The 22,106-nt window shown below is 55.1% G+C and overlaps 1 protein-coding gene across 2 annotated transcripts; it reads left to right on the top strand.

The window, feature by feature from the left end:
- The first annotated feature begins 2,136 nt into the window (after window positions 1-2,136).
- Window positions 2,137-21,832, top strand: POLD2 (DNA polymerase delta 2, accessory subunit). Of its 2 annotated transcripts, none has more exons than XM_054017542.1 (11): window positions 2,137-2,290; window positions 7,198-7,461; window positions 14,537-14,658; window positions 16,906-17,029; window positions 17,377-17,491; window positions 18,371-18,569; window positions 19,610-19,690; window positions 19,777-19,934; window positions 20,222-20,349; window positions 20,857-20,958; window positions 21,572-21,832. In XM_054017542.1, the coding sequence occupies exons 2-11, from the start codon at window positions 7,242-7,244 to the stop codon at window positions 21,727-21,729; spliced, it is 1,407 nt and encodes a 468-aa protein (XP_053873517.1). In that variant the 5' UTR covers window positions 2,137-2,290; window positions 7,198-7,241; the 3' UTR covers window positions 21,730-21,832. The 2 variants fall into 2 exon arrangements, with proteins under 2 accessions (XP_053873517.1, XP_053873516.1); XM_054017541.1 differs by lacking the exon at window positions 2,137-2,290 and adding an exon at window positions 6,574-6,737.
- The last annotated feature ends 274 nt before the right edge of the window (window positions 21,833-22,106 follow it).

The raw sequence follows: 22,106 nt of genomic DNA, 5'->3' as shown, positions 1-22,106 counted from the left end.
GAGCGCAAAGGATGGCCCAGGTCACCGCTGGGGATCACTGTCTGAGCACTATTTCAACGCCACATTTTTCGGTGGACCTCCCACAATGGGAGTTGTAGAGCACCCCCCACGACACACACACACCCCTCCTGGTGGTGGGAGGGGAACGGGGAAAGGACAAAAGAAGTAAGAGATGAAGAGAAAGGAGGGAGGGATGGAGGAAAAGGTAAAAGAAAAAGGACAAACCCTAATATCCCCAGTGATTCTAAGGGACAAAATCCCAGGTGGGGAATAAAATTCGGCCACCTTAAGCTAGTGTTTTCCATGCCTAAAATTCAGCTGGCGCCAGATGCATCAGACTGAACAGGTTCCAAACCTCTCGGAGGCTCTTACCTTCTAAACAGGGACGTCTGTTTTCTAGTGAAATCAGGAAAAAGAAAGGAGAAAACTCAAAAGAGGTTCCTCCTGGTGCTCACGTACGTGAACCCAAATACTCTCTCAGACCTCAAAGAGAGACCTCGAGAAGGAGACTTGCTGAAGCAAAGCCACAGGGGACTCTGAGGTTTCCCTGGCCCTGCGCCCCTGTCCTGCCTGGCTGATGTCAGCATCCCTCTGTGAGGTCACCACCTCCCCTGCACCTTTGGCCAATAGGCTGAGGTCCTGCAAAAGGCCTTTGTGATGTCACTGCCACCCCCACCCCTCCCCTGCAGTGTTAATGTCCTGCCGCAGGCCAGACCCTTTGGAGGTTTGAGCTACTCCCTGTGGATCACCCCGCTCAATGAGTGTTCATTCTAGGAAGCAAGCCGGCTAGACAGTAAAACATCAGAGGCTGCTCCCAGTGTCTCACTGCTGCTGTGTCACCTCCCTATCCTACTCACGGCTCTGCTCCTACGTCTAATGATGGCTTTAGCCCTGTTCACCACAGCATCACACTGGGAGCTCATGTTGAGTGGCTTCTCCACTCTGGCCCCTAAATCCTTTTCAGAGTCACTGCTTTCCTGGATACACATCCCCATTCTGGAGGTGTGGCCGGCGTACCTTGTTGCCACGTATAGGACCTTGCATTGGGCTCTGCTCAAACTTGTTTTCTTTGAATGGGTCCAGCTGGCCGAATGAGCCAGATCGCTCTGTATCACTGCCCTCTCGCCATCAGGAATTACCACTCTGCCTGTATTTTGTCACCCCCCAATCTTATCCACAGTGATTCTATGTTTTCTCCCAATTCATTGATAACAATTATTTTAAAAAATTAGTCCTTGAGAGCTTCTTCAGACCCTTAGTACCCAGGACCTGCTCCCCACATCACAGTGAGAAATGCTGTCCAGCCCTGCTGGTACATAGGGGATAAGCACAGAACAAACGTACCTTTAGGAGCTGTGTTATCCATAGGCTCTGAACAACATGTGGGGGTCAGCAGATTACAAACGCACGACAGACCTGTAGTGTAGACAGGTCCCAACTGTGTCTCGGTTTCCCACCCTGTAAAATGGGGAGAACAAACAAAACCTTGATTAGCTCCATTTGATAGCTGGGGAAACCGAGGCACCCAGCGGTGCAGAGACTCGCTCATGGTCCCAAAGCCAGGAATAGAAAACAGCAGATCTGATAGCCAGGCCTGGGACCTAACCCTGGTTTTCCTGGCCTTGCTGCTCTAAGTTTAGTCACAGCCTCCATGTCTTTTCCCCCGTGTCCCTGTGAGACTGTGAGAGTAAACACAACCAACGCTTTTCACGGGGAGTGCGCTGCGACTGTCCAAAGAGACCACAGGGCATTCCCAGCAGATATTATTGTTTTTTTGAATAACAGTTTAAGTCCCAGGTCATCGCTGGTAGTCCTTTTCTGTAGGCTGGACGGTCCACTGTTCAGGAGCGGGCACTGCCTTCAGACGGGAGTGATGAATCCAGTTCTTGTGTCCCTTGACCTTTGCTGCTGTGTGGGAGACCAGCAGGACGGTGTGGGGTCCCTTCCACTTCTCTTGGAGAGGCTTGTCCTTCCTGGTCCGAATGAGAACGGAATCGCCTGGCTGCAAGGAATGGACAGGGGCATCCAGCGGGAGAGGCTGCAAATCTCTGGTATACCTGTGGAGAGAACAGAGAACAGCAGACGGAGAGCACATATACTGAGATAAAAAGCCACACCTCATTTCCCACTTCCCTGCCAGAACCGGTGTAGAATTCATAGGCCATGCCCTTCCAAACATAATCTCGAAGGGACTGAGCCCTAACCTGCCCTTTGGGAGAGCGCGAATGCGGAGTGAAACAAGGGGTAAGGCATCAGGCCATCCGCTGAATCGATCCACCAAGACGAAAAGGTATTTGAATCCTTGGGTCCGGGGGAACTCAGTAAAGTCTATTTGCCAAACCAGTCCTGGGCCTGGGGTAGGTTCCAGAGTGGCTGGTGGCACTGACACTCCTGGTCGAGGGTTGTTCTTTTGGCAGACTAGACATTCAGCCTGTACCTGGGAGGCCAGGGGTGTAAGAGCCTCCCTGCCAGCGTATAATTCTTTGTTTCTTCACCAGGGTCAGTTCTTAATGTCTTTTGTAGTCAGGAATTCCTGGACTTTGTGGTTTCAGTGAAGCAAGTGTTCCTTCTTCTCTTTTCCCGAAACAGTGTGGTTCAGCATCATACAGGGGAGAGGTTACTAGCACATCACCCTGTCTTTAAATAGGCTTATCATCAGTCGGAGAGTCCTCCCGAGGTGGAGGGGTCTTTTTACAGTGAGAAGCCTGGGTCCAGATGGGCAGTCCTTGGTACTTCACAGCAGTGTTGGTGGTTAACAGGACTTGGAAAGGGCCTTTCCAGTGTGGAGCCAAAGCAGTTTTTCATTGATGGACCTTACGTAGACTCAGTCTCCTTATTTCAATGAATGGCAGGGCTGCTAGGGTCTTTGGGTAGCACTTCTTTTATCTGTGAGAAAAGAAACCTAACACATTTCATTAATGCCTGGCAATGTTTTGCAGATCTCATAGTTGCTTGGGCACATTCAGGCCCCCCCTTTTCTTGGCTGTCGGCCAAGTCTTAGCTCTGGGTAGTGTCCTTGGATGGTGCCAGCATCTTATCTTTGGACTGAGCTTGCTAGCTATATTTTTTCCCTCAGTTAACTCGTTCTGTTCTTTTTCCTGCTCTCCTTCTTGGCTTCTTTTAACTTACAAAGGAAACTTCCACTCTTCACTTATACACCTTTTCTCAACAATGAACACATACACATTGCCATTATACATCCTTCCAGTAAAATAACTTCTATACAGAGCTTTGGAGCAACAAACCAGGATGAGCACACCCACTTTTGAGGAGTCCAACGAAGTTCAGGAGGCTCACAGTGGCTTTAAGGCAAGGGGTGAGACCCACAGCGGCAATTAACAAGTCATCCACATATTGCAGGAGGAGGACCCTGTCCTCATTGTCCCACTCCTCCAAGTCTCTGGCCAGGGCCTGGCCAAACAGAGTGGGGGAATTTTTAAATCCCTGGGCCCACACTGTCTAGCAAAGCTGCTTTTTAACCCTCCTTTTGTCTTCCCACTTGCTCCACTCTGGGGCTTGCATGTCCGAGGACTCAATTGCAAGGGTTATTATCCAGGCATTCTCTGGGGGTAAGGTGAGGGTTATTTCATCTTGGGTGAAATGCAGGGTGGCTCCTAAGCGACAAAGCAGGTCCCGTCCTAGTAGAAGTGTTGGACAATCAGGGAGGTAAACCAGTTTGTGAGATAGAGTTCTGTTTCCCAAAGCACATTCTGCTGGGGCATATACTGGGCACTTGGTTCCTTTCCCTGTGGCACCCACCACAGTGAGGGACTCTGACATAGGCAGCTGCAGGGGTTGGTTTACGGCGGTTCGTGCAGCTCCAGAGTCTATTAAAAAGTCTATGTCCGAATCTCCCACCCGCATTTTTATTTGGGGTTCCAGGGGCAGGATAGTCCATCTTCCCTGACACCCCTATTCTTGATCCTTCGCTGTCATTATAGGGGTAGCTTCCCTTTCGGGGCACTCATTTTTCCAATGTCCCTCCTTCCGGCATATGGCACACTGGTTGCGACCCAGACACCTTTCCTGTGAGCCAGGGCGCCCATGTCCTCTTATTCCCCGGCCCCTTCCACCTTCCTGGAATTTTCCCCTGCCACCGGCCTGTACTGCTGCGACCATCATTTTTGCTTGCCTCTTTTCCTTTTCTTTAGACACAACCTGATTACGCTCCACCTCAGACAGCAGGGTCCGCATAAGGACATTACAATCATCCCAGTCAGGCTTACAGCTAGCCAGGCACCCTTCAAAGACCAAGATAAACTTGCTTGGGTTCGTAGAGAATTCCCCTGCCTGTGCCTTAAAAGCTGCTAGGTCCACCGGGTTAAAAGGCACATGGGTGTAAACCTGCATAGTAGTGGCCTGATTCCTATCTGAGCCATGTCTGGACACCATGGTCTCAGTGATCAACGGATAAAATTCCACCGAGGGGGCAATCTCTGGGACCTGAGACACCTTGTCTTTATATGGTGGGGGTGTGATGACAGGTCCGGTGTCCCCTTTGGCTATTACAGCTGTGGGGGGGTTCTGGGGACTAACAGTTGCTACTACCGAACCGGTCGGAGTCAAATTACACTTTTGCAAAATATCTAACCTATCTCTTAGCAACATAAACAACTGTACATACATATGTTCATTCCATTTACCCGTTTGCTGACAAAACAGAAGTAATTGAAGGATCGTGTTATAATTAAGTGATCCTTCCGGTGGCCACCTTTCCTGGTCCTCTAGCTGATATTGAGGCCAGTCTACTGTACAGAACCTTTTCAGTTTACTTTTAGTTATTGGATTTGCGCCAAACACTTTCCAATTCACCAGAATGCATTCCAAGGGTGTACACCTTGCCCTGCCTGCCATACTCTGTCCCTGCCCCATAGGGAGACACTGGGCGTCCCCAGGTCATAACAGGTAGACACTGGGCGTCCCCAGGTCAAGACAGATAAAGTCCCCACTGGACTGTTCCTACCTTATCCAAGGGTCCGGTTCTGCACCGTCGCCCTATCCATGGGACCGGTTCCCCACCGTTGCCCGCAGCTGCTTCTCCACTACTCGAGCGCGTTGCACCGTTGTGCCCTCTGGGGTCGACCAAACCACGTCTTCGCCGAGGCCCCCGGTAAAGTCACCGGTGCGCGCTGGGCGTCGGTCGTCACTGCAATCTGTCGACCTCTGAGAGGGGTCCGGGCAAGGCTAAATTTCAGACTCGAGCCCCACTTTGGGCGCCAAAACTGTTGCCAGCACAGGTGTGCTCGAGGACAGCAACAGTGGGTTCGTTGCCCGGTGTGCTTCGCGTCAATAAACACACCAGGTGGAGAAGCAAACAAAGTTTATTTGGGATCCCAAAGCGGTGCAAGGAGACTGGCAAGTCTCAAATCAAGCACATTAACAGGAACAGTTTTTCTTCTTTTATACATTTTGCAGTTAAGCCTCACCCCCCCCCCCCTTTCCCCTCTAGCCCTCCCTTTCTCCCCCCATTCCTCCCTCTACCCCTCCCGTCCCTGGTAATAGTTAAGTCATTCTTGGCAGCTATAAGCCTAGCTTGTTAGTAACTTCTTTAAACCGTTATCTTGTCCTTTTTCCCTTCAGCCAGAAACATGCAGGCCTCATTATTACTGCTTGAGCAGGGGGTTGCACACAGATAACTGGTTGCTTACATATTCCAATTGCACCTGGCTTTTGAGGTTGATTAGAGTTTAAACATGGAAGGATAGAGTTTGGTTCACTTAGGCCTAGTGCAGGAAGGCTTCATTGACACTCAGTGGCCTTCCACCCTCCCGAGTTACCTAGGGTGAGGCCTAGCGACGTCAACATTAGCGCAAGAGACAAGAGTGATCCGGGGTTTGCAGGGACACACCCCACTGATTCGAAGGCCACAGGGCGAGTAGCCTCCCCGCCCCCAGCTCTAGCAGAGGGTCCAAGACCTCCGGGCAGCACAGCACCACTGCTAGGATGTTCTGGCCTGTGCATTTCCCCCAGAGAGACCCTGAGCTGCCCAGAGCAGCAGACGCTGTAGGCTGGTGCGGCCTGAATACAAGAAGGATGTTGGTAAATTTGGGAGGGGTCAGAGAGGAGCCATGAGAACAATGAACAGATCAGGCTTTGTCTACACTGGGGACTTGGCAGAGCCATGGGGGGGGGGGGACAGTAACCCCCCCATGGAGCTCGGGGTACGTCCACCCCCCCAGCCAGGGCGCTTGGTGGGATCCCTGATGCGCCCCCCCTCCCCCACGGGCAGCCGGTGCACTTGGCCCAGGGGGGGCCTGGCCTGGCCTGTGCGGGGAGGGGAGGGGGCACCCTAGAAGCCAAGCTGGGGACACAACACCTGGGAGGGGGCACTGAGGGGGGGGCATGTCTGGGCGGGGGGTTCCAGGGCAGGGGGCGGGGCCATGGGGCTTATCCGGCGGGGACCTGTTTAGGGCGGGGCCCGGGGTCCCCCAGGGCCCCGCCTGCCCAGGGAGCGGGGGCCAAACTCATCTCGGAGCCCCGCCCCCACGGGAGCCCCGCCCCTAGCGGCGCGGCCGGTTTCCCAGGAGACGCCAAGCTCCCTCGCTACGTCAGTTCCGCCAGACCCTTCTGCTTCCGGGTTACGGCGTTGGCGCCTTTTCCATCCCGGGAGGCACTGCCGCTTGCCGGGAGCTGAACGTGACCTCTGACCTCCTTAGCCCTGACCCCGTCATCCCCTGGCGCTGGCAGCCCGGGAGTGAGGGGCCCGGCAGAGCGGGGGCTGCCCCAGGTCCTGGCAGGTTCGTCAGCGCCCTAGAAACCTGCGTCTGCTCCCCATATATTGGGGGGGCACGTGTCACCCCAGGGGCTGGGTTGGGGGGGGCTGGAGTTTGGGGGGCAGCATGTGAGGGACTGGAGTTTGGGTGGGCACATGTCACCCTGGGTGGTGGGTTGCGGGGGATGGAGTTTGGGGCGGGGTATGTGTAACCCCAAGGGTTGGGGAGCAGGGGATGGTGAATTTGCGATGAGTATGTGTCACCCCAGAAAGTGGGGATGGTGGAATGGGGGGGAGGTGGACATGTCACTCCAGGTTTGAAGAATGGCGGATGTCAGGGGGCATGCATGTCATTCCAGCGGCTGGGAAGCAGGGGATGGGAGGGGCGGGGTATGTATCATCCTAGGAGCTGGGGAGTGGGTTTGGGGGTTCAGGGGCAGGGAGTGAGTGAAGCTGTTCATAATAGGAGCTTGTCATCTTCCTAGGTGGAGAGTTGTTGGCCCCGCCAGGAGCCCCTTGATTGCCCGCCATGTTCTCGGAGCAGGCAGCTCGCACCGCCCAGGGCCTGCTGGCACCACCCTCAGCAGAGGCCTCCACGTTTGCCAGAGTGCCCGTCTCCACATATACTAACTGCTCCCAGCACTTCAGGCTCGGGGAGCGCAGCTTTAATCGCCAGTATGCCCACATCTACGCTATTCGCCTTATTCAGATGAGACCCCTGTTGCTGGAGAGAGCCCGACAGAAATGGGGTAAGTTCGTTTCCACAAAATACTTTTGTCTGGTTAACGAGGTGATGGTAACATCCTAGGTGAGGAGAAAATTCCCAGAATGGTGTCTAGCTGTCTGTCCTTAGTGTATGTGCAACATGCCTCAGGTGGCATGTGGCCAGGATTCATCACTGAATTTGGTCTGCTGGTTGAATCATTAGCTTCCCCGGCTTGGGCCGGGTACTGCTGGGGAGTGTGATGTGAATGTCGATCCATGCCCCTCACTGCCTGTCCTGAAACCTGCCTTTGGACAAGAGCTGAAACCAACTGAGGGTGAATCCCAATGTCATACTTCACTTGCCAGGTGGTGGGGGAAACTGTTGTTTGCTGGGAAGCTGTGTGCTGTCGCTCTGTTTTTTTGAAGGATAGAGAGAGCTGTTTCTAAGCAAAACAAAATTCCAAGCAACTGAACCATGAGGAAGTTTTGGCATGTCCTAGAAAACGCTTTGTCTGCCCTGAATTCCAGCCCTGCTCCTGTCAGGTTAGGGACTCACTCCAAAGACTTAGGGTGTCTAGCACATCAGCTCAGTGGGAAAACATCTACCATTGCCAAGCAGTGACTCTGGACTGGAAAAGCTTTCGCTGGGCTCACTGAAAAGGAGGCGTTTGTTCCTGAAACAAAAGTTACATTCAGGTAGCATTAAGAGTCTGAGATGGGCACTCGGTAGCCAGGAAAGATTGTTATGGAGTATGTCTCCAGCAGAGTGTGGGGTGTGTGAGCAAGAGATCCCGTGGGGTTGGTGACTGCAGGTTTAAGTGGTCATTTCCTTGCTCCTGTGGGCTGCATTGCTGTTTACTGATGGAATTACTGTACCTGAATTAGTTTCCTTTCAAACATGTAACTGCTGTAGAGTGTCGTAGTTCAGCCCTAAAATGATGTGCAATAGCATAGCTGGCAGGCACCCTCCTTATTGCGCTGTATGATGCAAGTGCCTGCAGATGCTAGAACTCACTGGCTAAAGATAGTATCAGGGGGTAGCCGTGTTAGTCTGTATCTACAAAAACAACAAGGAGTCTGGTGGCACCTTAAAGACTAACAGATTTATTTGGGCATAAGCTTTCGTGAGTAAAAACCTCACTTCTTCGGATGAGTAAAAACCTCACTTCTTCGGATGCATCCGAAGAAGTGAGGTTTTTACTCACGAAAGCTTATGCCCAAATAAATCTGTTAGTCTTTAAGGTGCCACCAGACTCCTTGTTGTTTTTGGCTAAAGATAAATAACTGGCTCCTTTTTGGAAGATACTGGCCAATGTGTGACTCCCCCATAACTAGGAGAACATGATAAATGGTTGTTATAGAATTTCATGCCATCTGGCCAGGTCAGCTTCTTGGTTTGCTTTTGAATTCCTTCTGTAGGGGGTTTTAAACCTTTTTTACTGGGCACTGTGCTGCTATACAAGCCCCCTCCCAGAGCTGTGCCCACCTTTGAGGGTCTTGCACTGTTGCCCGCTCTCTCAATGTTATTGTGTGCCTTGCGGTATTTAGTGTTTTCCTTGAAGCCTCAGCTCCTGGAGGCAGGTGATTATGGGAGAATCCCAGCTTTCATTAAAAAAAAAAAAATGGTTGCAGAGAAAAGCTTGAAATGTGACTGCTAAAAGCTCCAAACAAAGGGTCGAGGAAACAGCCCAGATTAATTGTTTTTTAAAAAGTCTCATGATTTTGAGGTGGGAGGGCTCGTTCATGATTTTTGCTCTCTTGGAATTGGTGATGCTGTAGTATTTGCTACGTGGTCATCTAAATTCTTAAATAACTCAAGGCATCTGGCTTGTGATACTGGTAGACAGGGGGAGATGATGTTTGCTAGATGTTAAAGGTCACGTTCAGAAGACAAAGGAATAGCCGGGGAATTGATACAAAGTGCTTTAGTGTATCCTGTAACGGGGTTGAAATTGCTGGCTCTGGGGTATGATGATAGAGTGGAGTGTTTTATTGCTAGGCTGCTGATTGTCTGAATCCAGCCCAGGCATGAGCTGTTTCGATCAGGTAGCTTTTCATTGGCCTGGGTTAAGTGAGTTGATTATCTCAGGATGCTCACTAGTGGGCAAGTGTCTCCATCAGAGCCCCCCACAGTGGTCATTCATGGAGGCCCCTGGTTGGCAGCCAGGTTGAGGGTGGAGGATGAAATCTCCTGTTATCCCCAGTGGCCGGAGATGGGACACTAGATGGGGAGGGCTCTGAGATACTACAGAGAATTCTTTCCCAGGTGTCTGGCTGGTGGGTCCTGCCCACATGCTCAGGGTTGAACTGATCGCCAGATTTGGGGCTGGGAAGGAATTTTCCCCCAGGTCAGATTGTCAGAGTTGGTGGCGGGGGTTGCCTTCCTCTGCAGCATGGGGTACAGGTCACTTGCAGGTTTAAACTAGTGGAAATGGTGGATTCTCTGTAACTTGAAATCATGATTTGAGGACGTCAGTAACTCAGCCAGAGGTTAGGGGGCTTTTTCAAGAGTGGGTGGGTGAGGTTCTGTGAGCTCAGATGAGGTGGCTGAGTGGTGGAGGTGATAGACTGCTAATCCATTGTGCTCTGTACACGTGGGTTTGAATCCCATTCTCATCACATGCATTTAATAGGGGTGGGGGGATGGATAGCTCAGTGGTTTGAGCGTTGACACAACCCAGGGTTGTGAGTTCAATCCCTCAGGTGGGCCATTTAGGGATTTGGGGCAAAAATCTGTCTGGGGATTAGCCCTGTTTTGAGCAGCGGGTTGGAGCAGATGATCTCCTGAGGTCCCTTCCAATCCTGATATTCTGTGATCACAAACTGGTCATACTAGATGATCATGATGGTCCCTTCTGACATTAAAGTCTATGAATCTGAGTTACCTCTGTGAAGTGGTGGTGCCTCTAGGTGTGCTGGTCAGGGCCAGGGTGGGGTGGAAAGCCTGTCCTTCTGCGCTCTGTGCTGTACCTGCCCTGCATGGGGATAGACAGGGCTTGACTCTCCTGGGCTGCCTGTCCAGCCCCTGGCACTAGCAGTGCATTCAAACTCTCGCATAAACAGCAGAAGTGGCATGTCCCAGCAAAGTGCAAACCAACACTGGGGAGCAGTGTCCTTCTATCCCTGTTAGTTAGAATTCTTGCTGGCCCTAGGGCTGTGGCTGCCCCAAGTCCCTCCCATACAAGAATAACTGTCCTGGTATAAGCATCTTTATGCCAATGTAACTGCATCCACACTAGTGGAGGCTGTACCAGTGTAGCTATCCCGGGATCGTTAAAGTGCTGCAATGTGTGTGTGTTGGCAGGATTTGAGAGAGACTAACAAAAGCAAAGCTGCAGGCAGTCTCTCAAAACCACTTCCCCTCTCAACTAATCAGCTTCCACTTGGTTGATCTGTCCGGGCTCACAAGCGTTCTCATTTTGCAGTTGTCTGTACCCTCCTGTGGCAGGCACAGCCTTCATTCTAATGTGAAATGAGCTGAGAGAACCTTCCTAGCAGGAAAAGGACAAAGTCAGCCTCCTCCACGGGCTTTCTTCACTCATCAGGCACAACCACCTCCTCCTCCCTACATGCATGCACCCTTTGGTGGGTTCCCTTTGAAAACAAAAGGGTTAATGCCAAGAGTGGGGGAATCCCTGTGGGAGGCAGCAGCAGCCAGCCAGGATTAATAACTGGTAGCACCTAGGCCAGTCTTAGACCATGTGCTTGGCCCTGAATAAACATAGACTAAAAAGACCAGCTCTTGCCGTAAACAGCTGCAGTCTAAGACCAGACACAGCAGGTGATACAGTCAGACTGGGGAGTACAAGAAAACAGGGAGACAATCCAGTATAAAAGTAGGTTTAGGGGTTTCTCTCCCCGGGCTTATCTACACTTGGAAATGTACTGAAATAGCTAATCCAGAATAATTATTCTGGAATGACTCCCCACGTGGGCCCACTTATTCCAGAATGCGAGTGCCTTCCTTCAGTTTAGCTTCCAGAATGGATTCTCTTTTGGAAGGGGGTGAAGTTAAATGGGGGAAAAGGCACTTGTGTTCTGGATTGTGTGTCCCCCCCCCCCACATGAGGAGTTATTCTGGAATAGCTCTTTTGTGTAAACAAGCCCATCTTTCATCTCCATGTTAGCCAGCCTCAGCCTTAATCGTCTCATGAAACCCTAACAGCTCCTAGCCTGAGAGTCTGGGTGCAGCTAGACTAACATTTAACCTTTCTATAGTGCCTTGTGTCTGAGACTCTTGCAGTGTGTTCCCCTATAGATGTCCTTGAGCCCCTCCCTGACTTCCTCGGGGAAGAACAGAGTTCCGATGCCAAGGGAAATGACCCAGAATCAGCCTCGGAGTCTAGATTAGCTGAGCCTCTTGTGGAATTTCTATTTCAACATTTGTCTTGGAGCCTGAGGAATTTTTTTTTTTTTTTTTTTTTTTTTTAACTATCCTGTTTAGGCTGCGCAGGAACTAATGGAATTTAAGTGCAGCCACAGTGCTGAGCCCTGCTCTCGGGGAACAGCCAGAACTGTTGTGGCTGATCAGAGCTCGGCAGCCCAGGGAGTGCAAGGCCCCACGGGAAGGACTGACCGTCCTTGTCCTGCTTCCTGGAGTGGTCTTGTAAATCTCTGGCTTGAATGCTGGGTATGTGTACGTACTCAGCTAACATTGCTGAAGAGCTCTAGAGCTGACATGCTGAGCCCTGAGCAGAGTTCTGGGCTGGATGCAGGAATCGCCGGGTGAGGTTCTCTGGCCTGGGCGATGCAGGAGGCCAGTCTAGATGATTGTAACGGCCTCTTCTGGCCTTGAAACCTATGAGTGTGTCCTGATTGATGACAGTTCTCCCTTTCCCCGGTGGGCAGGGGGGTGCTGGGTTTCCAGGCCGGCTGTGGCATGCCGGCTGGGGTGTCAATATATGGGGTGAAGCAGAGTTCTGGTTACTTGCACTGAAATAAGAAAACAAAGATCATTTGGGGGGCTAGTGATCCCAGTGGCCCTCTAGCTATGATTTCTGACTTTCCCATTGTCACCTGTGCTGGTCAAACAGCCTGGTATGTCGGTGAGCAGAGTGGAAAGAGAGCAGGCAGTCTGATCTGTGAGCCCCTGGGATGGGCTCAGCTCTCAATGTGTAAATGTTAGGGGAATCGGTTAGGAGGAAACATTAGGGGAATCGGTTTCTCCTTTACTCACCTGCTGAGAGCACAATCCAGATGTCAGTGGCATCGCCGGTACCGACAGCCCTGGGCGGCTGTGGTTAGTGATATCATTGAGTGTTGTGAGGGAAGTGGCGAATCCTGAACTCAGGTCTTGGCTGGCAAGTGGAAGGGGACCAGAATTTCCAGGGTCTTGTGTTGAATCCCCAGACTGAAGTCCTAAGAATACCTGTACTGGGTCAGACCAGTGGTCCATCTAGCCCAGTGTCCTGTCTTCTGACAGCGGCAAGTGCCAGGTGCTTCAGAGGGAATGAACAGAACAGGGCAATTTATCGAGTGATCTAAACCCTGTCGTCCAATCCCAGCTTTTGGCAGTCAGAGGCTTAGGGATACCCAGAGCATGGGATTGCATCCCTGACCATCGTGGTTAATAGCCTTCGATGGACTTGTCCTCCATGAACTTGTCTACTTCTTTTCTGAACCCTGTTGTGGGCTGTAGTCCACGAAAGCTTATGCTCTAATAAATTTGTTAGTCTCTAAGGTGCCACAAGTACTCCTGTTCTTCTTTTTGCGGATACAGACTAACACGGCTGTTACTCTGAAACCTGTTATACTTTTGACCTTCACAACATCCCCCGGCCACAAGCTCCACAGGTTGCCTGTGTGTTGTTTGAAGCAATACTTCCTTCTGTCTGCCCAGCAGCCCCTCTCGTCGGATGGTCACCAATCCCGACCGCTCAGCTTTGATAACTGGCAGGTTCCACTGCTGGCCAAATCCAGCTGCCAGCACCAGGCTCTGCCTTCCCACAAGTATGGGCTGGAGAATTCAACGCCCGCTGCTCTGGTATCGGTGCCGTTTCCTTGGCTGCACTAGAGGGCGCCATCCCCTTTTGTTTCAGCGCAGAGCCAGAGAATTCGTATTTTAAAGGCCAGGAGGATCCACTGTGATCATGTAGTCTGGCCTCTCCCCCAGGCAGGAGTATATCCCCTGGGGATTCCAGCACCCAGCCCAGGAACAGGTGGTGTAGCTAGAGAGTATTACTGGAAGGATTTAATGACTCCAATGACCGAGTATTCCCACAGCCCTAGGGGAGGCATTCCAGTGAGTAATCGCCCTCCCCTGAAAACACACAGCAGTGTAGCGATTGCACCCAGGGTTGGGATCACATGGGAGCTCTGTTTCCTGTTGTGCATTAGGAGAACAGGCTCCTTCTGCCCCTTGCCCCAAGGAACTCAGGCTGGAGGTGATCACAGGGTAACGGCCGCAGATAAAAAGGACCTCCTGGGACATCCCAGCTCCCGAGGGCCCTGTGGATGGCTTAGCTGAGACACGACCTTACCCTTGCTGGTTTCTCTGAAATAGAGATGTGGGTTCTGTGTCACGGGCTGGGTGTCCTGCCTGCTGCACTGACATCCCGGTGTGGGGCCGCAGGGACCCATGGGCTTGAGCTCTGTCTCCCCGGATGGCGTGTTGATACTCTTGGTGACGGCGCAGAGAACTGGGATGAGTCGAAGGCAAGATGGCGACTCTGGGCACTGGGAGAGCCGTTATTCCTGGGCCTCTTCGGGGATCTCGAGTTAGGGTTAGCTGTTCGGGGGGCTGAGGGGTTCCTTTCCCAGACACAGAAGAGACAGCTCTTGCTCCCTCAGATCCACTGCCCCACGCAGGTTTGCTGTCTACAGTGCATTCAGGTGCTTGGCTGGTCTAGGCCTCTGTGACAGCTTCCCTGGGGGACTAGCCCCATAGAACATAGCTTGCCCTTAGAAGCCTGGCACTCACCAGTTACCAATCCTACCCTCTTTCGCCCAGTCCCACGCCCTTTCACATGCCTACCCCCATTTTTCTCCCTTAGTTTATGCCCGTCCCTTTAGATGTCCCTTAGCCATGTTGTGTGACCCCCCTCCGGGGTGGCTGTGAGCGCAGCCTGTCCCTCAGGCAGTCGAATGTCCGGAGAGGCTGAGTTGTGCTTCTCTCTGCAGGCAGCGACATAACCGTGAAGAAGCTGTGTGAGCTGCAGACCGCAGAGAAGTGCTGCATAGTGGGAACCCTCTTCAAGTCCATGCAGCTGCAGCCCTCCATCCTCCGGGAGATCAGCGAGGAGGTACTGACAGTGGGAGGGGCTCAGAGCCTCGCAAGCAAATGGTGTCTCGGATCATGAGCAGTCAGGCTGGGTGACCCCTTTCATCTCCTGCCTGCTCTCAGTGCAGGGGCCCACACCGGGGCAGACCACAATGAACTCCGAGTTGTCCTTGACAGGAATGTGTCTATTTTCACATTTAAAAATCCCCTGAATGCTTAGTCCCTGCTTTGTCACCCCAGCAGCCTCCATCACACTGGCTGAATTGCTCTCTGTGCTCTGAGTCTGGGGAGTGTGATGGTACTTTGTGCTGCGTCCTGGCCCGGAGAGTCAGTTTCCCCAGCTGTACATTTGGCTTGAGGGGGAGAGAGACTCGTTAAAACAGGGAGCTGGGACTGTCCAAGCACAAACCCTGCTGGAGGGATGTGGGCAGGGATAGCTCCTGGAACTGCTTCCACCTCTGTTTTTTGAAACGACACCATCCCTTTGCAAATGCTTCCTAGCGTTGCTGTGACTACTGGGTTTGCTGCATCTCTGCCCCCTTAGTGGTGTTTCTGAGCGCTGCTCCTTGGGCCTTTACTTCTCCTGCAGTGGAATCCTGCCTTTCTCCCACGCTTGGCTACAGCGCCCTGGGAACCAACCTATGACCCAGCAAGTCCGACTGGGTTTGGCACCTGCGGTTTGTCCATTTGGGGGGCTTGTGAGCAGTGGCATTCAGTGACCCTAAGCAGCCTCCCTAAACGAAGAGTGTTTTGTTTAACTGTAGCCCCAAAGCAGTGCAGAGAAATGGGTATTAAAATGACAAAGGATCTGTTTATCCATTTATCTCGCATCAAGTCCTAGACAGGCCTGTCTGACTCCAGACTTCTGCCCCCTGGCTGTCAGCCTGTAGCCCATAACTCTCTGTCAGCTTCTGGGAGCGTGCCCTTCTAATTCTGGTTGGGAGTGATCTTCGTTCCCTTGTGTTGACAAGCTTGGACTCCACTCCTAACCCATTCCTTCCTTGACAAATTACTCTGACTCGCTTAGCAGGGGACTGGAGGTAGAAACACCGAAAGTTACTCGTCCTGGCTGTCCGTCAGCCGCCTGTCTGCAAACAGCCTCTTTGGCAAATTTAACCCCATGTATTCCTACAGTCCGTCCCCTTGGCAACAATCAGACCAAGATAACGAGCAGATAGTTTTCGTAAATAGGGCCATGATTTTGGCACAGAAATTTTTAGTAAATTTCACAGCATTGGTGCCAGAAAAAACAGTAAGTCCCGGAAAGGAGGAGGGTGGGTGGAAAGCGAGCCTACCCTGCACTCACCCAGCTCCTGTCCCACTGGGCTGGCCCAGCTCTGGGCTTTGCGACCTGGCCCATGTGCTTCCAGCGCTACTCAGGCTTGGCATGTCCGTCCTTCCATAGATGGAGATCGAGAGCCAGACGGGCCAAAGTTGACTGGGGTTCTGTGGGGGGGCGGGGGCAGGTGGACGCACTAGACCTGCGTGGCACCAACACTCCGTGCCCCAGATCGCAGCGCCCAGAGCAGGGAACCAGTCACAGCCCCAAAAGATGGGAGCTGTTGCTGCAAGGCAAGCGTGGGGTGGACTTGTCCCGGAATTGATTCACGTTCACCATTACTGTGGACACCATGACCTTTGTGCCAAAATCGTAGCCATATGCACAGACAGCCCCAGGCAGCTCCGAATCCCTCACTGTCCTGTTCAAATGACTTGGCCAGGGCTCAGCCACTGGGAAGAGGAAAGCCTTTGCTAAGGAATAAAGCTTGCAGCCTTTCTGCCAACTCTAGGCAAACAGAGCAGTGGTCTCCCCTGTGTAATGATTGCAAAGACACATTCTAAGGCTGTCCAGCGGAAGGCTTTCTGGCAGAAGGTACCACCGGGATGAGTAACATCCTCCTTGGGTAGGTCTCCAAGTTATTGTTTGCATGTCCTCTGCACCAGAAGGAACTGTGAGGAGAAAACATGTGTCAATGATCATTTGCACCTGGGTAACAAAGACTGTTTTGCCGAGACCCTGGAAAGTTCCTGCAGCTCCAGCAAAGCAGGGATAGTGGCTCGGTACCAAAGCTCTGCCTTCCGAGAAGAGCATGGCTTTAAAAAACAGGTCGCTGCGCTTGAGTTGCTGGGGCCCATGTTTCATGTGCAGGGCTCTCCATTTGCTCCTGGACCCTGGTCATGCGTCTGCGCTGCTTGATGGCGGGGGAGCCTTTGGGGCCGTTCATGCTCTGTTCCTAGAGCGTGCCGATGGCCTGGCCTGTCTCCACAGCACAACCTGCTGCCGCAGCCTCCCCGCACCAAATACATCCACCAGTCGGACGAGCTGATCCTGGAGGATGAACTGCAGCGGATCAAGCTGGAGGGAGCTGTCGACATTCAGAAGCTGGTGACAGGTACAGAGCGACGGAGCTGCCACGGTCCCATGCAGCTCCTGGCCCCCCTGTGCCAGGCTGTAGGCCCTTCCCTCCTCCCCAACGGACATAGACCAGACAGGTGTGTGCCAAGTACTGAATGCCCTGGCAACATCGGCAGAGCTCCCTGTCCGTGGCAGGGGGTGGGAGGAGTGGCGCGGGCTGGCTCACTTGGATCCAGGACAGGCTCTTCTCCCTTCCTGGCACCCTGAGTGACGAGAGCAGAGCCATGGGTGGGGCGGAGTGGATGCTGTGTGTGGCCCTGGCTTTCTGCAGGCAGGCTGGGATGGACCTGCCTAACGCTGCTTCTCCCTCGTGCTGCCGCTCAGGGACCATCCTCGCCGTCTACGGCTCGGAGAGGGAGGACGGCAAGTTCGTGGTGGAAGATCACTGCTTTGCCGACCTGCCCCGGCAGCTGCCCCGGAGAGGGCCCAGTACTGACAGGTGAGGCAGCCTCCCCCGAGGCACCCTGCCAGGAGTGTGAACATGGGGCAGTGCCAGCCATGAGGGGGTGTCTCTGGCCTGACTCCCCTTCCCTGTAGTGCAGAGGTAGCAGTAGGTACCAGGCCTCTAAGCCAGGGGCTGGTGAAGCAGCTGAGGGTGTCCATTGCCCAGGGCTTTGCAGAGGCTCTTCCATGGGAGAAGGATAGCTCAGTGGTTTGAGCGTTGGCCTGCTAAACCCAGGGTTGTGAGTTTAATCCTTGAGGGGGCCATTTAGGGAACTGGGGTAAAAATCTGTCTGGAGATTGGTCCTGCTTTGAGCAGGGGGTTGGACTAGATACCTCCTGAGGTCCCTTCCAACCCTGATATTCTAAAACATCCCCCTCTGCACCTGGCCTGCCGTGCCTGTTCCTTGTGTCGGGAGGGGAAGGCCCAGGCAGGGAGGGGCGAAGTGGCCTGAAGTCCATTGTTGCCTCGTCTCCCAGTGCTGAGTGGCGCCTCCCCCTCCCTGGTCTCAGTGCCAGCGAACGACTGATGGAGCTGGGGCTCCGATCCCCTTCCCCAGGTGCCCGCTGCTGATGCCAGCACTGCCGTCACCTGCTGCCCCATGACAGGGGACGGTCCCAGACACCCTGCAAGGGTCGGCACCGCCATTGTTCAAACCCTGCAGCGTTGCTGGTGCCTTCCAGCTCTCAGCCCTTTGCTGGGTCTGCCTGGCCTGAAATTGGCCTTGAACTCTGCAGCTTCATCTCCCTTGTGTGCTCTCCCGCTTGGTAACAATGGCCTGGCTACCATGGCGAGGCCTCGCACAGGCCTAGGTAACCCGCCCACTGCCCGGGTGTGCTGGACGGCAGGATTCCCACCTGTTGCTTTGGGCCACAGGTTTGTCTTGCTGGTGTCAGGCCTTGGCCTCGGCGGCGGGAGCGGCGAGAGTTTCCTGGGCATGCAGCTGCTGGTGGACGTGGTGACGGGGCAGTTGGGGGCCGAGGGCGAGCAGAGCTGCGCGGCACAGATCTCCCGGGTCATTCTGGCAGGCAACCTGCTCAGCCAGAACACGCAGAACAAAGACACCATCAACAAGGTGAGGGCGCCCCGGTGGCCTGCTGGCACCAGCTGGCAGCCCCAGAGACTCGCGCCCCCCCCGCCCCCCCGTGCAGGGGGCAGGCGGACGCTACCTAGGATGCATTGGTTGTGTGGGTCAGTGGAGGCTTCTTGGTCTGGTGCTTTTCCCCAGCACTGAATGCATCTGTCTGCTCAGAGTGGTACTTGCATGGGCAGGGGAAGCGGGCACTGGGCTGGGCACAGGCCGCAACGCTGGATCTCTGGACGTGCCCAGGTTCCAGGCGAAACTCGCTGGAGATGCCCCGTGGGATCTGGGTGCTGGGAGAGGCTGGCAGGGCCATGCCCTTGACTTGGGGCAGAGGAATTAGCTAGGGAGCTGCCTGGGCTGACCAGGGACTCCGGGAGAGAGGCGGCTCCTCGCGGCCAGGAAGTTACACACGCCAGGCAGGGCTAGTCATTGCCAGCTGCCTCTCCTCCCTGTGGTACTGGTGACCTATTGGGCGGGCAAACAGCCCCGAGGGTGGATTAGAAACGGGCTAGCGAAGGGAGGGGCCACCCATGGGGAGCTGTGCTGGGGTCTGCATGGTCTCCTCTGCCCTGTAAGGATGTGGGGGGAAGGGGCACCCTCCAGTGGGGTCAAACGGCCAGCGCTCGAGAGCCCAGCCCTAGCCAGCAGAGGAGCCAGTGCTGGCAGATGGCCTGCAGCGGGGAGGGGTCTGAGCAGCCGTACGGTGGGTGAGTGCTGCTCCCCTTGGGCAGCCAGGGGCTCCCGGGGGATGGAGCATCACCAGACCACAGCCACCCTCTGGGCCCGCAATGGGAATCATACCAGGGCAAGGGGGAGCTGGCACCTGGCTCCACTTCCTTACCCATGTAGCTGCCACGTGAGTTGGGGCTCACTCTCTTGTGGCTGCCCAGCCTGTCCTGGCGCGTGCCCACCTGGGACATGGCTGGGAGGACTTCTGCTTCCCGTGGGTGGCTCAGCAGGTACCATGCTGGCCCCAGAGGCTGCTCTGAGGAGGCTGCTCCTCTGACGCTTCTCCGGACTTGTTTTTGCAGGCAAAGTACCTGACCAAGAAGACCCAGGCTGCCAGCGTGGAGGCGGTGAAGATGCTGGACGAGATCCTGCTGCAGCTCAGTGTGAGGGGGCTGGGGCCGGGGACCGCTGCTCCTGGAGGGGGGGTTGCGCGGGAGCCCGGCTCTGATTGCCCCCTCTTTGCTTGTAGGCCTCCGTGTCAGTGGACGTGATGCCCGGCGAGTTTGACCCCACTAACTACACGCTGCCCCAGCAGCCGCTGCATCACTGTATGTTCCCCCTAGCAGGCGCCTACTCCACACTGCAGCTGGTCACCAACCCCTACCAGGCCGACATCGACGGGGTCCGGTAAAGCCCTTTCCTTGGCACCAGGGGCGGCATGGCAAACAGAAACGGGCAGCGCTTTGTGCCCCTGCTGCTGGGTCCATGCTGATACCAGAGGGAAGCCAGGGAAAGCCCCACCCCTCCACCTGCTGGGCAGCACGGGGCGGGAGCTGGCAGTGGCTTAGCAAAAGGCCTGGGGCGTGGTGGGAAGTGGTGTGGGTTCCTGAGCTGGCACACTCAGGGCTGGGTGGTGAGGACAGCACTGGGGAACAACTCAGCCTGCAAGCAGCCTGACTCCCGTTGCTCTCCAGGTTTCTGGGCACATCTGGCCAGAACGTCAATGACATCTTCAAATACAGCAGCATGGAGGACTACCTGGAGATCCTGGAGTGGACGCTGCGTGTCGGGCACCTCAGCCCCACGGCCCCAGACACCCTTGGTAAGGGGCTGGGCAGGGACCCCCGCAGTGCACCTGGGCAGGCAGGAGGAGCTCTGAGCGTGTGAGCGAGATGGCGCTGAGGGGAGTGGATCTGGAGGCGGGGCTCACACCTACCCCAGGCTGGGAACAGGTGGCCAAGAGCTGCCGTGCAGCAGGGGCAGGTGTCCCGGGAGGGCGCTAGAGGGCCTGGACTCTGAGCATCAGGTCCCAGCCCTGCTGGCTCTGAGAACGACAGCAGAACAAACCCCCGACTCTGGAGGGTGTGGAGGGGTCTGGCCCAGCAGCCCTGTTTCTCTGCATCGCCCCTAGAGCTGGGAGTGCTCAGCAGGGATGGGGCTGGGAGTTGGCAAGAGGCACTAGTTGCCAATGTGGCCACTGGCATTGGTGGGCAGGCGGCCGTCCTGCTGTTTGGTAGGGTGCTCCTGCGGGTGGAGTTGTTGCTGATATCTAGCTACGCCCTCAGGGCACGGAGCCGGGCGCTCCTTAACAGCCTGCTTCGTCTTCCAGGCTGCTACCCTTTCTACAAGACCGACCCCTTCATCTTCACCGACTGCCCTCACGTCTACTTCTGCGGGAATGCGCCACGCTTCCAATCCAAGGAGCTCACAGGTGAGGGGCCTAGAGGCCTGCTGGCTGGGCACTGTGCCCTGGGGGGGCTGCTCCGTGTACCTCACCACGACAGTGCCGGGAGGGAAAGGAGGCCCCAGCAGCCGGATCTTCAGTGTTCTTGGAGAATGTGGGGTCCTGCCGCTCTCATATTGAGATGGTTACCATACGTGTCACTGCTGGATGGATGTGCACCAGTGCATGCTGGGAAGACCCAGCCAGCTGTCCCCTCAGCAGGGGCAGCACCCCGGGGCGGCACATGGGCAGCACATGCAGGAGGCGGTTGGGCTGAGTACGCGGCCCACTCCCGTAGAGCCAGGAGCTGGGCCTCTGTGCTGGTCACGGGCAGCATGAACCACAGTTGGAGGTGACCCTGTGGCTACCCAGATTCTGGCCCAGATGGCAGGACGGCTGCTGACCCCCCACCAGCCCCCGTGGGGTTGGGGAGGGACAGAGCTCCCGGCCTAGCAGTGGGATCCGGGTGCACGAGCGATGCAGCGTGTGGGAAATGTGGCGGCTCCGTGGCTGGGGTTGAGCCGGGGGCCCAGGCCAGGCGACCCCCAGTGCCGGTTTCTAGGTGGGGGAGCGGCTCAGCCCCCCTCTGTTTGCCTTGCAGGAGCGGATGGGCAGCAGGTGCTGCTGGTGACCATTCCCGACTTCAGCGCCACCCAGACGGCCTGCCTCATCAACCTGCGCAACCTAACCTGCCAGCCAATCAGCTTCTCCGGCTTCAGCGCCGAGGAGGACGAGAATGAGATGGAGATCAGCCACTGAGCCAGGGTGGGGCAGAGCCGGGCCGCCCGCTGCGGGCCGGAGGAGGCGCCAGCCTGCTCCCAACAGGGTGCAAATGGACCCAAATAAAAATACCTCTCCCCTCCCTCTGCCTGCGGCTGCGGTGTTCCAGCACTGGGGTGGCCGAGGGGGCGGGCCGAGGGGGCCCAGTTCTGGGGGCCTGCGTGCACCCATCTCCAGCTCACCCACCAATCTGCGGGGATGGAAGTGCCTGCGCTGGTCCGGGGGGAGGGGAGAGCTGGTTCTGCTACATCCGCCTAAGTGTGCTCTGGGCCTGGCGTCCCTCCCTCCCCGGGAAGCTGTAGCTGGGCCTGGCCTGGCTGAGTGACCAGCTGCCCCTCTCTCCTGTCAGTGGGGCG

The sequence above is a fragment of the Malaclemys terrapin genome, chromosome 2, assembly GCF_027887155.1.
Source record: "Malaclemys terrapin pileata isolate rMalTer1 chromosome 2, rMalTer1.hap1, whole genome shotgun sequence".
NCBI lineage: Eukaryota > Metazoa > Chordata > Testudines > Emydidae > Malaclemys > Malaclemys terrapin.
Note: the sequence above shows the minus strand (reverse complement) of the source record. Positions and strands in the feature narration are given on the sequence as shown.

Bases quoted from the DNA above. Each gene is read 5' to 3' on its own strand.
- POLD2 (XM_054017542.1), top strand. From the start codon at position 7,242: ATGTTCTCGGAGCAGGCAGCTCGCACCGCCCAGGGCCTGCTGGCACCA. The intron at 17,030-17,376 runs GTACAGAGCGAC...GCTGCCGCTCAG, and splicing joins CATTCAGAAGCTGGTGACAG to GGACCATCCTCGCCGTCTAC. The intron at 20,959-21,571 runs GTGAGGGGCCTA...TTTGCCTTGCAG, and splicing joins CCAATCCAAGGAGCTCACAG to GAGCGGATGGGCAGCAGGTG.